General features: G+C 47.9%; 1 protein-coding gene and 1 pseudogene across 1 annotated transcript; both read right to left on the minus strand.

The window, feature by feature from the left end:
- Positions 1–928: 928 nt before the first annotated feature.
- Positions 929–4,110, minus strand: LOC123161064 (subtilisin-like protease SBT3.8; annotated as a pseudogene).
- Positions 4,111–9,120: 5,010 nt separating this feature from the next.
- Positions 9,121–12,611, minus strand: LOC123183167 (subtilisin-like protease SBT3.9). The gene is made up of 8 exons (XM_044595917.1): positions 12,428–12,611; positions 12,199–12,290; positions 12,023–12,120; positions 11,747–11,914; positions 10,849–11,557; positions 10,481–10,747; positions 9,972–10,261; positions 9,121–9,873 (listed from the first exon to the last, which is right to left on the minus strand). Exons 1-8 carry the CDS (start codon positions 12,533–12,535, stop codon positions 9,317–9,319), a joined length of 2,289 nt encoding a protein of 762 aa, XP_044451852.1. The 5' UTR covers positions 12,536–12,611; the 3' UTR covers positions 9,121–9,316.
- Between the last annotated feature and the right edge of the window lie 584 nt (positions 12,612–13,195).

A 13,195-nucleotide genomic window follows, 5' to 3' on the forward strand; every position in this document is an offset into this window, starting at 1 on the left:
TGCATTTAGTGCGCCAACAAGTGATTTTGCGGTATCTGATGTCAGTCGGAGTCGAGGAAAATGAGATCCTTGGTTCAGGGGCTGCTATTTATAGCCAAATCTTGGCTCACCATGAGTCTGTCTATGTCAGGGTGCGGTGGTAAAGTTACTACATCCTTATTACAATAGTGAGGACTATTAGGGTGCAATGCGGAGTAGGGCTATGTGGCTTGTTGTCGAGCAGGGAGGGTAGGAGGGCACACGAGACTGTCTCATATTGACTCACCCGTGGGGCACATTAGTGGAGAATGGGGCACCACCACAATGATTACAGTGGTCGTACTGAACTAGCTTTAATATTTTGTGTCACACTGAACCAGATTTACACATGATTTTTTTTACCAGATTTACCATTAGATTCCATCTTGATAGGTTTTTGTATACTTGTCAAACTTACTTCGTGGCGAGTTCACATCTATTCTTTGACGTTGATGTCTCATATGGTGTTGGCTTTGACAAGATATTGTCTATTTCTTATTTCCCAAAAAATTCTTAAAATCTCATTCACATCTCTTACCATTTGTATTAGCATTAAACCATGTCCACTCCTTTCAAAGTTACAAACTAATAATTGACTAACATTTCATTACAATCTCACACATCTTCAAGTAGTGTATATTTTTTGGCTCAGCATTGTGAAATTTTAGACGACCAAGATTTTGACAAATTAAAGGCAATTGAAATTAATTAAAATCATATTTATAAGTATCCATTCGATTTTTTTCAATTCATCCCCTCTTCGGTGATACAATTTAGAGCACCTCATCTCGTTACACACACGCGCGCACACACACAAATACGGCCCACATGTCAGGTGGCATGGTTTCCTAATCGGTGTCATGTGGGTCTAATTTTTATTTAAGCATGGAGATGGGATTTTATTTTATCATTACGCAACATCTGCATAGAAATCCTGAACTGTAAGCTAGGCAACAACTGGAATCCTCACCGCTTGTTGGTCATTCTGCAAGTTACACTGCCAAACGTGTAGTCCCCTGGCAAGTTCCACATTGGTGACAGCTTCATTTCAAATTATTGGACTTTGTTTGCAGCGTCGAACACAAGAACTGGCAGGAAGACCCCCATCTTGACTCCATCCGGGGCTGGACTACGATGTGGTAAACAGAATCGACCTCACCGACGTTGGCCACCGTCCTTGATACGATGATCGGACAACTCAGATCAGGAACCGAGATGGATGGCAGGTTGAGTTTATACGCCGGTAGCGTTGCATCCCGTGGATGTCGCTGTCCCCTCCTTGATGATGGCGCATCGGAAGAATTTTTTGTAATCATGTGGATCGATGTCGTAAATCAGGCTGGGATGAGTGGCCCCTCAAGGGTTGATATTCCCGCCTCCGTAGTCGAACGGGTCGGCGACCTTCCGCCAGGATTGGCATGCCGCGTTGATTGGTTACATGCACTTTATTGTACCATGCAAGAAAAACCAACAAAACAGATTTAAAGATCACAAGTGCATGCACTAGCTAGGAATTGGATGTTTCTACCTGCATGTCGAGAGTTATGGTTAGTCTTGTTGTTACAAACCAGTGGTGACGATGGCTGATTTTATTGCAGCAAGAGACCAGTCTGGGTGCAGAGCTTTGAGCAGCGCGGCAACGCCCGCTGCATGCGGGGCTGCCATGGACGTCCCTGACTTAGTTACGTAGGAATCTCCCACTGCTGCTAAGATGTTGGCTCCAGGCGCAGCTACATCAGGCTTGATCAAGGCCAGGTAATCAGCCGATGGGCCTCTGGAGGAGAAGGACGCCACTTTGGGAGCCAACACATCTTTGCATGTGACGGTGCGAGCCGGTTCGATCTTCTCCATGGGAGAGCTGCTTATTGCAAAAGAAAACAAAAATCACATCCAGAGGTTTATGGGATCTTTTTTCCATAAAACAATTATGTTGTAGGGTGTGCACGTATACCTTGACTCGAGGACGTATTGACATATCCTCCTAGAGATGCAGATGTCGACGATAATGCAGACGATGCCCGGGCAGCAAGACACTGTGGAACTCAGGGTGTCCGTCGTGTATTGCGCGAAGATGAGCTCTGATCCCCCGCCTTCCACCACGTACTGCGCCCCATGTGCGAAGTCCTCTGATGGGTTGATCGCGTCCTGAATTCCTGATCGTTTAAGCACACCACGATGGCCCCTTTCACGTCCACACCATGAAGAACGCCATGGCTCGGCACACAACTAGATCCACAAAAGCAAAGCAAGTTGAAGCATGAGTAAGATATTTCACGGTTGGTGGAGATGTCGGGAGTCTTTTTCACTCATGATGGTGCACACATAAGCGGTGATGACGAGTTGTTGTTCTTCACTTGGTATAGAGAGACTGCCCCACCATCTGCTGCTTGTTTCCTAACGTGATCACCGCCGGGAACGAGAGGTCGATCTTGCTCGCTGCGACTGTGAGGACCCACGGCGAGGTGTCCTCGACGGTCTGCGGCCTGGGCCCGTCATTTCTGACGGAGTACACCACAGCTGGACCGTGTGCAGGGCGCCGTACGAGTTCTCGTTTGGCCTTGCGGCGATGTATGTTCAGTGGGAGGGCGATGTGCGTTCAGTGAAAGGAGATATTCCCCTTGACTATAAAGACGCTCGTGGTGACTCGTCAATCTCAAGAGTCAGTCTTTCAGAAGTGCTCATTAATGTAGCGTGTGCGTATGTGCGTACATAGGAATAAGTGTATGTACGTATGTATGGATGTGTTAAAAAAAGTACGTGCTGTCTTTTTCTTTTTGCGTGGACAGTCTTTGCTGTGCTACCTCGCTCTCCTGTAAATAATCCATCTCCATTGAAACTTAGAATAACTAGGTGATTTCCCGCGCATTGCTGCGGGAATCCAAAGATTAGTTTTGGATGAATTATGTATCAAGGAAATGACGTAAATCAGAAGCTAATATTTTTTAAAATTAATTATGTGTGAACAAAGAGTATGCATGTACTTTGAACCATTGGAGTTGCACAATTAAATTTTGTGGATGGTAAACACCCGACCTAAGAAAAGAAAGTGCTGCATCCAGCCAAAGGGATGCGAATCCTTTAATAGTATAGAGACATGTTTGTTTAAATAGGTAAAAAATAATTTACCTGCCTCGCTCGTCACAGTTGCAACTCTCATATATTAGAGGAGTAATGCAATATACAGCAAAATCTGAATATTCCACCTTGAATTTATGATATCTAATCAGTGAAAAAATAAACATTTTGTTCGGTGACCTGCAGAGATACGGACGCAAGCAAGAGCACTGAAACAATTATGGCATGCAGCCAGTATACTGGGATAAGATAATCGCTCTGTTTTCATTTGCATACAAATACATAGAAGGTGAGCAAAAGGTAAGAAAAGCTGACCATCTTTCAGTGAAGCAAAAAATCAGTACGTATACTGTCCGGCCATATATGAGCACTGGTAAGGGCACTCGCGATCGGCTTCGCCCAAGTGTAGGCTTACCCGGCGTCGGTGTGTGCGCCGTGGAGGCCGTAGCGCCCGCCGCAAAAGCGCTCGATGACCACATCCTGGTCCGTGCGCACCACCACGAGGGCACCTTTCTTGGGGTTGGGGAGTGCACCAGCCGTGAGCTGGACGATCTCCACCAGGGTCAGCGACTCGCTGAGGAAGTAGTGCTCATCGGAGACCTGACCGGCTAGAAGGACACGGGTCGTCTTGTTCGAGGAGACGGTGGGGCTCGCCGTAGCGTTCAACTGCGGATGTAAACAAATCAGTGGTATTATGGTAGCAGTCCGCGGGTCTCCGACGTCAATGGAACCTTGAAGGCTTGGCTGGCTACGGATGGAGAGAGAGAGGGGGGTAAAGATATATATATGGAGGATAGGGAAAAGAATCGGTCGGGATATTTTAAGAAAATTTGTGAAGATTTATTCCTACAGGGAGTTGAAGGAACCTATTCCTCCGGTATTAATTCTCATCATAATCAAAGCAGTTTTCTTGTTAACATCCCGTGTTTTAGGGGGTGTTTGGTTCAGAAACTTTTTAGTCCCAAAGACTAGAAAAAGTCCCTAAAAAGTCTCTAGGAACCAAACGGCTACCTGCATCGTATATATTGATCCTATATATTGATGGCGTTCTGTGGAACCGCTACATGCATCGTATTGATTGCCGTTGGCTGGTGATGGATGCTTGCATGCATGCATAAGCAAAAGGATTAGTGCTCACGTGGCTGTAGGAGAATGGATGCAGATGTGGATAGTGTGCATGACAAGAGAATTGGTAGTAGTGGGGATTAACTTCTTAGGAATGTAAGATTTGCTCCAACAGTCGTGTCATCGTAGAAACTTTTTTTTTGTCATCGTAGAAACTTATAATCGTACGAGTTGTGTATAGTAATCCAATGTCGGGTGAGCGGCTGGTGCTGGTGCATGACCTCCTCCAATGCACATTTGCCACTTGGCTCAAACTTGCAAAGTAAAGGGAGGTCGAGTAGTATAGCATTCATGGGAGAACCAAAAAGACACGTAAGAGCATCTCCGATAGGCACGCTATTTTAGCCGTGCGCTGGAAAAAACAGTTTTTTTTTTTGCGCGCGCGGGGCTGTGACAGGCACTGCAGCAGCCGTGCAATAGTCGCGCATGTGGTATAATGGGTTCAGCACGCGGAGGAAAACGGCATCGCGCGCCGCTTGTTTCATGCGCCCGCTCATGCGCGCTGGACATTCGAGCGCGAGCGACCAACTGGCGCCAACCTCTCCGTCCGCCCTGCCTTCGCAGCGCCCCGCGCCACCACCGGCGAAATTCGGCCGATGGAAGGCCGCGCCGACATTCCCCAACCCCTCCCTACACCTGCGACCCCTCCGGCGGCGCCGCAAACCCTAGCGCGGGGTTGAGCTTCAGCTTTGCCGCCGGCGCCCCTCCTCCAAGCACTGGTCTCGTGTGCGGCCTTTTCATGGCGCCACGGACGACCTAGCAGGGTGGCGTCGCGCTGCCGCCCGCCGTGAAAGGAGAAGAGAAGAAGACCAAGAAAGGGAGACCATTTGTTTTGCACCATTGCTACAATGTGTTGAAGGATGGAGAGAAATGGAAGCCCCGTGATGACCAAGAGGAGAGCAAGAAAAGCAAGGCAACTATTGATTTGGATGATGATGATGAGGATGAGGAATCAAGTGATGGCGGCAAGAGAAGCCCTACACCAAACTCGGTTGCCTACTCCAAGCCAAAAACACCAAATAGAGGCAAGAAAGATGCAAAAGAAAAGAAGAAGAAGAAGAGAGGAGATGATGATTCAAAGAATGCTATGGAAGCTATTGTGAAGGCATGAAAGGAAGCAAACGAGGTGAGGATGATGGCAAGGAGCCAAGATGCGGCGGCTGAGGAGAGGAGGGTGGCGGCCGAGGAGAGGAAGGTGACATTGGAGGAGAATAAATTGACCATGGAGGAGCGAGCAAGATTATTGGAATGGGAGAAGTACTTGTTCTTCATGGACACATCTACCATCGATGATATGCAAAAGGAGTACGTCAATCTTTCCCGTGATGAAGTCTTGGTCCAAAAAAGAGCCATGGCCATGGGAGGCATGGGAGCTGCCATGGGAGACTTGATGACATCTACGGGAGGCATGGCTGGCTTCGGAGCTACCATGGGCGGCACGGGAGGCATGGGTGGCTTCGGAGCTACCATGGGAGGCATGGGAGCACCTACGAGAGACATGAGTGGCTTTGGAGCTACCATGGAAGGTATGAGAGGCATGAGTTTTGGGTCTCTCATAGGAGGCATGGGAGCACCTCCGGGTGAGATGGGTGGATGCATGGCTTTCGGTGTGCCTCACATACCTTCACATGATGCCGTTGGAGATCTAGCGAACACCATCCGAGCTCTCGATGACGATGCGGCGCTTGAAAATGAAGAGGAGGAGGAAGAATCTGAAGGAAATATGCCCTAGAAGTAATAATAAAGTTGTTATTTATATTTCCTTATATCATGATAAATGTTTATTATTCATGCTAGAATTGTATTAACCAGAAACTTAGTACATGTGTGAATACATAGACAAACAGAGTGTCCCTAGTATGCCTCTACTTAACTAGCTCGTTAATCAAAGATGGTTAAGTTTCCTAGCCATAGACATGTGTTGTCATTTGATCAACGGGATCACATCATTAGAGAATGATGTGATGGACAAGACCCATCCGTTAGCTTAGCATTAATGATCGTTTAGTTTTATTGCTATTGCTTTCATCATGACTTATACATGTTCCTCTGACTATGAGATTATGCAACTACCGAATACCGGAGGAACACCTTGTGTGCTATCAAACGTCACAACGTAACTGGGTGATTATAAAGATGCTCTACATGTGTCTCCGATGGTGTTTGTTGAGTTGGCATAGACCGAGATTAGGATTTGTCACTCCGTGTATCAGAGAGGTATCTCTGGGCCCTCTCAGTAATGCACATCACTATAAGCCTTGCAAGCAATGTGACTAATGAGTTAGTTACGGGATGATGCATTACAGAACGAGTAAAGAGACTTGCCGGTAACGAGATTGAACTAGGTATGAGGATACCGACGATCGAATCTCGGGCAAGTAACATACCGATGACAAAGGGAACAACATATGTTGTTATGCGGTTTGACCAATAAAGATCTTCGTAAAATATGTAGGAGCCAATATGAGCATCCAGGTTCCGCTATTGGTTATTGACCGGAGATGTGTCTCGGTCATGTCTACATAGTTCTCGAACCCGTAGGGTCCGCACGCTTAACGTTCGATGACGATTTGTATTATGAGTTATGTGATTTGATGACCGAAGTTTGTTCGGAGTCCCGGATGAGATCACGGATATGACGAGGAGTCTCTAAATGGTCGAGAGGTAAAGATTCATATATTGGAAGGTTATATTCGGACACCGGAATGGTTTCGGGAAGTATCGAATAAGTTTCGGAGTACCGGGAGAGTACCTGAACCCCCCGGAGAAGTATTGGGCCTTAATGGGCTTTAGTGGAAAGGAGAGAAGGGCCACAAGGGGAGGCAGCGCGTGCCCCCATGGGCTGGTCCGAATTGGACTAGGAGGGGGCGGCGCCCCCCCCCCTCTTTCCTTCTCCCCTCTTCCTCCTTCCCTCTCCCCCCCTTGTTGGAATAGGAAAGGAGGGGGCCGAATCCTACTTGGACCGGGAGTCCAAGTAGGACTCCCCCCTTGGCGCGCCCCCCTTGGGCCGGCCTCCTCTCCTCCCCCCTTTATATATGTGGGAGGGGGGCACCCCAAAGAGACACCAAGTCTTCTCTTAGCCGTGTGTGGTGCTCCCTCCACAGTTACACACGTCGGTCATATCGTCGTAGTGCTTAGGCGAAGCTCTGCGCCGGTAACTTCATCATCACCGTCGCCACGCCGTCGTGCTGATGGAACTCTCCCTCGGCCTCAACTGGATCAAGATATCGAGGGATGTCATCAAGCTGAACGTGTGCTAAACACGGAGGTGCCGTACGTTCGGTACTTGGATCAATTGGATCGTGAAGACGTTTGGCTACATCAACCGCGTTACTAAACGCTTCCGCTTTCGGTCTACGAGGGTACGTGAACACACTCTCCCAGCTCGTTGCCATGCTTCTCCTAGATAGATCTTGCGTGATTGTAGGATTTTTTTTGAAATACTACGTTCCCCAACAGAATCATCTTCGGATGAGGAGGAAGAAGAGGATGATGATGATGTGGCATGATTGTTGATGTGCCATTTGTTTGTGTGAACTTTTATTTGTCATGAACTTGGTTGGGTGATTTTGAACTATGCCGTGCAATTGAACTATGCTATGTTGCTCCAACATTTAATTTGCACATTTGTTTAATGTTTGAAACATCATGATAATGTCAAATGGACATGTAAATCATATTTGCAAGCGCCGGCTGCTCGCGCGCATTGGAAATTTAGCGCGCTTGCTGGTGCCACTGGAGCCAGCGCCCTTCTGCGCACAAAAAAATGCTCGCCAAAATAGCCTTTTTTTTGCGCGCAGGAGGGCGCTTGCTCCAGCAGGCGCTTAAAATACGGCGCCCCATCCGGCAGTCCCACCTGCAGCAGCCTAGATTTTGCACAGTCGCACCAAATATGATGCGCGCGATGCTGTTTTCCCCAACGCGCTGAACCTTGTTTACCGCGCGCGGGGTCTTAGCGCGGCTGCTGGAGCGCTAGTTTTTGTCTCGCGCGCTATATAGACATCTTTTCTGGCGCGCGGCTTATGTAGCGCGTCTGTTGGAGATGTTCTAAGGGATATAACTCACCTTAGCTATGTGATGTGCGTGTCCCTTGGTGATGGAGCCAAGGCCATTGTGATGACCTTAGGGTGCACCACACCACACAATCTGTCCGTTACTTGGCCATCAAAGGGCTATTGAAAATATGAGTTTGGCCTTAGGAAATCATCTTTAATCATGGCTAGTGCATTTGGCACGGATGAAACCATGGCACAAGAGTTTTTTATGTTGAATTGTTGTAGGAGATATTTTTTTTCAACATTCTTTCACGTGGATGGATAACATTAGTTACGACTACCAAGGGAAAACTCTATTGTTTGCTACAAGCCTATGAACTTTGGGCCCCAACAAGTGTTTTTTTGGTCAAGTTTCGGTGGAGATCGGAGAGTTGGTTGGAGTCGAGGAAGACGAGACATGGAAGTGTGCGTGATTGCGGGATTCAGGGGCTGCTATTTATAGCCAAATCTCGGCTCATCGTGAGTGCATCTATGTCGAAGTTCGGGCGGTGGCAAATTTTTATTGTGTCCTTGCTACAATAGTGAGGATTGTTAGGGAGCAGTACGTAGTAGGGATAGATGGCTTGATGTGAAGCAGGGAGGGTAGGAGGGCACGGGAGAGTGTCTCGCGTTACCTCGTCGGTGCGACACAAGAGTGAAGAATTGGGCACCACCACAAGGATCACAATGGTGGTGCTGAGACTTACACTTAGTATAATATTTTGTGTCGCGTTGAACCAGATTTAAGAGCCAAAACTCTAGTTTGAACCAGATTTACCATTAGGTTTCCATCATGACAAGTTTTGCTCTACTTGTCAGACTTGCTAGGCGACCTGAATTTTTTCAAAAAATTTAAGGCAACTGAAAATTAGCAAAAGCAAATTTATAAGCATCCATTCGATTTTTACAATTCATCTGCTCTTGATACAATTTAAAGCACCTCATCTTGTTACATAGAGAGAGAGAGAGAGAGAGGGCCCACATGTCAGGTGATATGGCTTCCTAGTAGGTGTCATGTGGGTCTTGATTTTATTTTAAGCATGAGATGTGGTTTTATTTTATCATTATGCAACATCCGCATAGAAATCCTGAATCGTAATCCGGGTCGCAACTGGAATCCTCACTACTTGTCGGTCATTCTGCCAAGTGATGCTGCCAAACGTGTAGCCCCCTTGAAAGTTCCAGATAGGTGACAGCTTCACCTCGAATTTCCGGACTTTGTTCGCAGCATCGAACACCAGAACATCCGGGAAAACCTCCATATTGACTCCAGTCGGGCTCTGGACTACAACGTGGTACACAGAATGGAGCTCGCCGACATTGGTTACCGTCCTCGAGACGGTGATCGCGCTCCTAAAATCGGGAACCGAGATGGACGGCAGATTGAGGTTATACTCTGGCATAGAGGTGGTGTTGCAGCTTGCGATCGCAGATATCCCCTCCTTGACATTGGCGCATTGAAAGAATTTGTTGTAATCGTGTGGATCAATGTCATAAATTAGGCCGGGATGAGCTGCCCCGCATGGGTTGATGTTCCCGCCTCCATAGTCGAATGGATCGGCGACCTTCCGCGGTAGTCCTTCCGCTAGGATCGGCATGCCGTGTCCATCAGTTACATGCGCTTCATTGTACCATGCAAGCAAAACCAACAAAACTTAGGTAAAGACCACATGTGCATGAACTAGCTAGGATTAATTGGATTTGCATGTTGTTACTAACCAGTGGTGACGATGGCTGACTTTATTGCAGCAGGAGACCAATCCGGGTGCAGAGCTTTGAGCAGCGCGGCGACACCCGCTGCATGCGGGGCTGCCATGGACGTTCCTGACTTAGTTACGTAAGAATCTCCCACTGCTGCTAAGATGTTGGCTCCGGGCGCAGCTACGTCAGGCTTGATGAAGGCCGGGTAATCAGCCGATGGGCCTCTCGAAGAGAAGGACGCCACTTTCGAAGCCAGCACATCTTTGCTCATGACGGTGCGCGTGGGTTCGATTTTTGCTGTGGGCGAGCTGTTTATTGCAAAAAGAAGATCAGATTCAGAGCTAAACATATGGAATCCATTTTATTTGTATAATTTTCCTGAAACTTTTATGGTGTAGTCTGTGTACGTACGCCAAAAGCTAAATTACAGACTGCACTCACGTATTTTTACTGTGGGTTTTCCAACCAAGTGATGCCACATCAGTAGGTTTTAATCCGTAACTGTAGAATTACTTGTGTGGACGTACCTTGAGTCGAATGCGTATTGGCATATCCTCCTGGAGATGTAGATGTCGACGATAACGCAGGCGATGCCCGGGCAGTAAGCCACTGTGGAACTCAGGGTGTCCGTTGTGTATTGCGCGAAGATGAGCCCGGATCCCCCGCCTTCCACCACGTACTTCGCCGCATGGTGGAAATCATCTGATGGATTGATCGCGTCATTATCATTTAAGCACACCAGGATAGCCCCTTTCACGTCAATATGATGAAGAACCTCATGTCTCGGCACACAACTAGATCCAGAAAAGCAAATCAAGTTCAAGCATGGGTAAGATATTTCATGCATGCATGGTTGGTCAGGTCAGAGCTAGGGAGTTTTTTCGTTTGTACTCACGATTGTGCACATATAAGCTTTGTGAAATTTCTAGCCGTGTGTGATGATGAGTTGATGTTCTTCACTTGGTAATAGAGAGACTGGCCCACCATTTGCTGCTTGTTTCCCAACGTGATCACCGTCGGGAACGAGCGGTCGATCTTGCTCGCCGCTACAGTGAGGACCCAAGGCGAGGTATCCTCGACGGTCTGCGGCCTGGGTCCGTCGTTTCCCGCGGAGTATACCACAGTGATCCCCTTCTGGACCGCGTGCAGGGCACCGTACGAGTTCTCGTACGGCACAGTGAGGGACAGCGACAATACATCCACCCCGTCGTGGATTGCGTCATCAATGGCGGCCAGCACAGTGGCTGAATCACCGTAGCCAGCAAAGATGGACTTGTACACCGCGATGCGAGCGCGCGGTGCGCCTCCCCGCGCCACCCCCGCAGCAAGGCCGTGGAAGCTAGCCTCCTCGCCGTCCACGCCTACGGCTGAGCCAGCTGCGGTGGAAGCACAATGGGTGCCGTGGCTGTAGTGGTCCCGCGGTGACAGCGAGTCCCTTTTGAGGTACTCGTCGGGGACCCCAGCGGTGTAGAACCGCGCGCCGATGATTTTCCGGCTGCAGTTGTTGATGCCCCAGTCCGGCCCGGTCTGGCACTCCCCTTTCCACCTCGCTGGCACCGGTCCGTACCCTACATCGCTGAAGCTTCTTGACTCCGGCCAGATCCCTGCATCCATTAACCGATTACTCCGTACATAGTCATTTGTTGAAATCTTTAGAAAACAAATATTTAGCAACGGAAAGGGAGTAGTATATTAGTTAGTGGCCGGCTTTCAATCCATTAACAACTAGTATTAGTGAGTGGACGGCCAAGTAAAAGTAAGCTGAGATGGTGCCAATTAATATAATGACTGACCGGTGTCAACAACTCCGATGATTACGTCCTCTCCGAAGTTGCTCATTTGGAGCAGCTCACTGGCCGGCGTGTGGGAGGACTGGTAGTTGAGCCCAAGGAAGTCCCAGCTCCGCGTGGTGGTGGTCCTGACCCTCCTGCTCGGCTTCACGCTGATGACTTCCGGAAACTCTGCACGCGCGTAAACATGCACGTTAGCTACTTATTATAGGACTTAATGGATCTTAGATCAAACCAGGTTAGCTAGCTAGAAATCAAAGCAAAACTCTGTGCGATGACCTGCAAGTCTTGTTGCTTGGTCTTGGGTGAGCATGGCGGCGAAGCCCGAGAAACCATGCTTGTAGTGGTAGACCATGGAGGCCACAGATTCCTCCTTGCTACAAAGTTTCAAAAGTCAGTGGTACTACAAATTAAGCAAAGGCCGTTTGATTAACTAATTTCGTTCTACAAGGTACCTTTGGAGAAGAGTGCCGAGCATGTCATGGTGCGAGGCGACGACATCATCTGGGTGCCCATGCCTCACATCGCCTAGGTAGGTTATGTAAAGCTAGAGAGGCATACATGCAGATGTATATTATTCATGGTCAATTAATTATCTAGGATTTGACATGCACCGTTACGTATACTAGAGTCGTACGTGCATGCACTCTAAACATGCATATAGTACCGATCAAGCTTAGTTACCTTGCGAGATCCTCCTCCGTGTGCCCTGAGTAACAGTGTGCACGAGCAAAGCAGCAGGAGCATCCAAGCTACCCGTGCTTCTGAGGAAGAACGCGTGTAGAAACCCATATAGAGTAGTGTTATTGTTTCGCCTAGTGCTAGTGGAGTAGTGTTACTTACATAATCAATGTGCCGGCGCTATGCAGGGCGCTAGCTAGTTATATAGGAGAATGTATCCAGTGCAACCTGCAAAACTGGTGCACCCAACCATTTATGGGCCTTTCCATAGAGGAGGAATAATGGACAAGATCCCACCATGTATCCAGTGCAACCTGCAGAACTGGTGCACCCAGCCACTTATGGGCCGTTTGATAGAGGAGGAATAATGGACAAGATCCAGCTACAGCCACATTTACAGAAGCTCCATAGCACATTTGTACAGTGGTCCTAATAGTATACAAAATACAGTAAAAAATGGGCCAGCCCTTGCTGGGCTCGCTCGCTCTCCCGTGAATAATCCATCTCTTTGCTTCGATGGTCCATTACACATAGCTGAAGTCATGGCCAATATTCACTGCATACTTACTACCAGTAATACTTTTTATTTATTTTTGCAAAGACATGTGCCAATAACATTCCAGACACATTACTATAGATGCGGAGTATTATACATACATATTTAACAATCGGAAACATGAATCCTGTATCAACTGAATTAGCAACATAACTTTAGTGTTGCATTAATAATACACTTCTAGAGCATGACGGTTCATGATGCGAAAACATTGA

Source organism: Triticum aestivum, chromosome 1D (genome assembly GCF_018294505.1).
Source record: "Triticum aestivum cultivar Chinese Spring chromosome 1D, IWGSC CS RefSeq v2.1, whole genome shotgun sequence".
Taxonomy (NCBI): Eukaryota; Viridiplantae; Streptophyta; class Magnoliopsida; order Poales; family Poaceae; genus Triticum; species Triticum aestivum.

Bases quoted from the DNA above. Each gene is read 5' to 3' on its own strand.
- LOC123183167 (XM_044595917.1), bottom strand. From the start codon at position 12,535: ATGGGTTTCTACACGCGTTCTTCCTCAGAAGCACGGGTAGCTTGGATG. The intron at 12,121-12,198 runs GTACCTTGTAGA...GAAACTTTGTAG, and splicing joins CTCGGCACTCTTCTCCAAAG to CAAGGAGGAATCTGTGGCCT. The intron at 11,915-12,022 runs GTCATCGCACAG...ACGCGCGTGCAG, and splicing joins CCAAGCAACAAGACTTGCAG to AGTTTCCGGAAGTCATCAGC.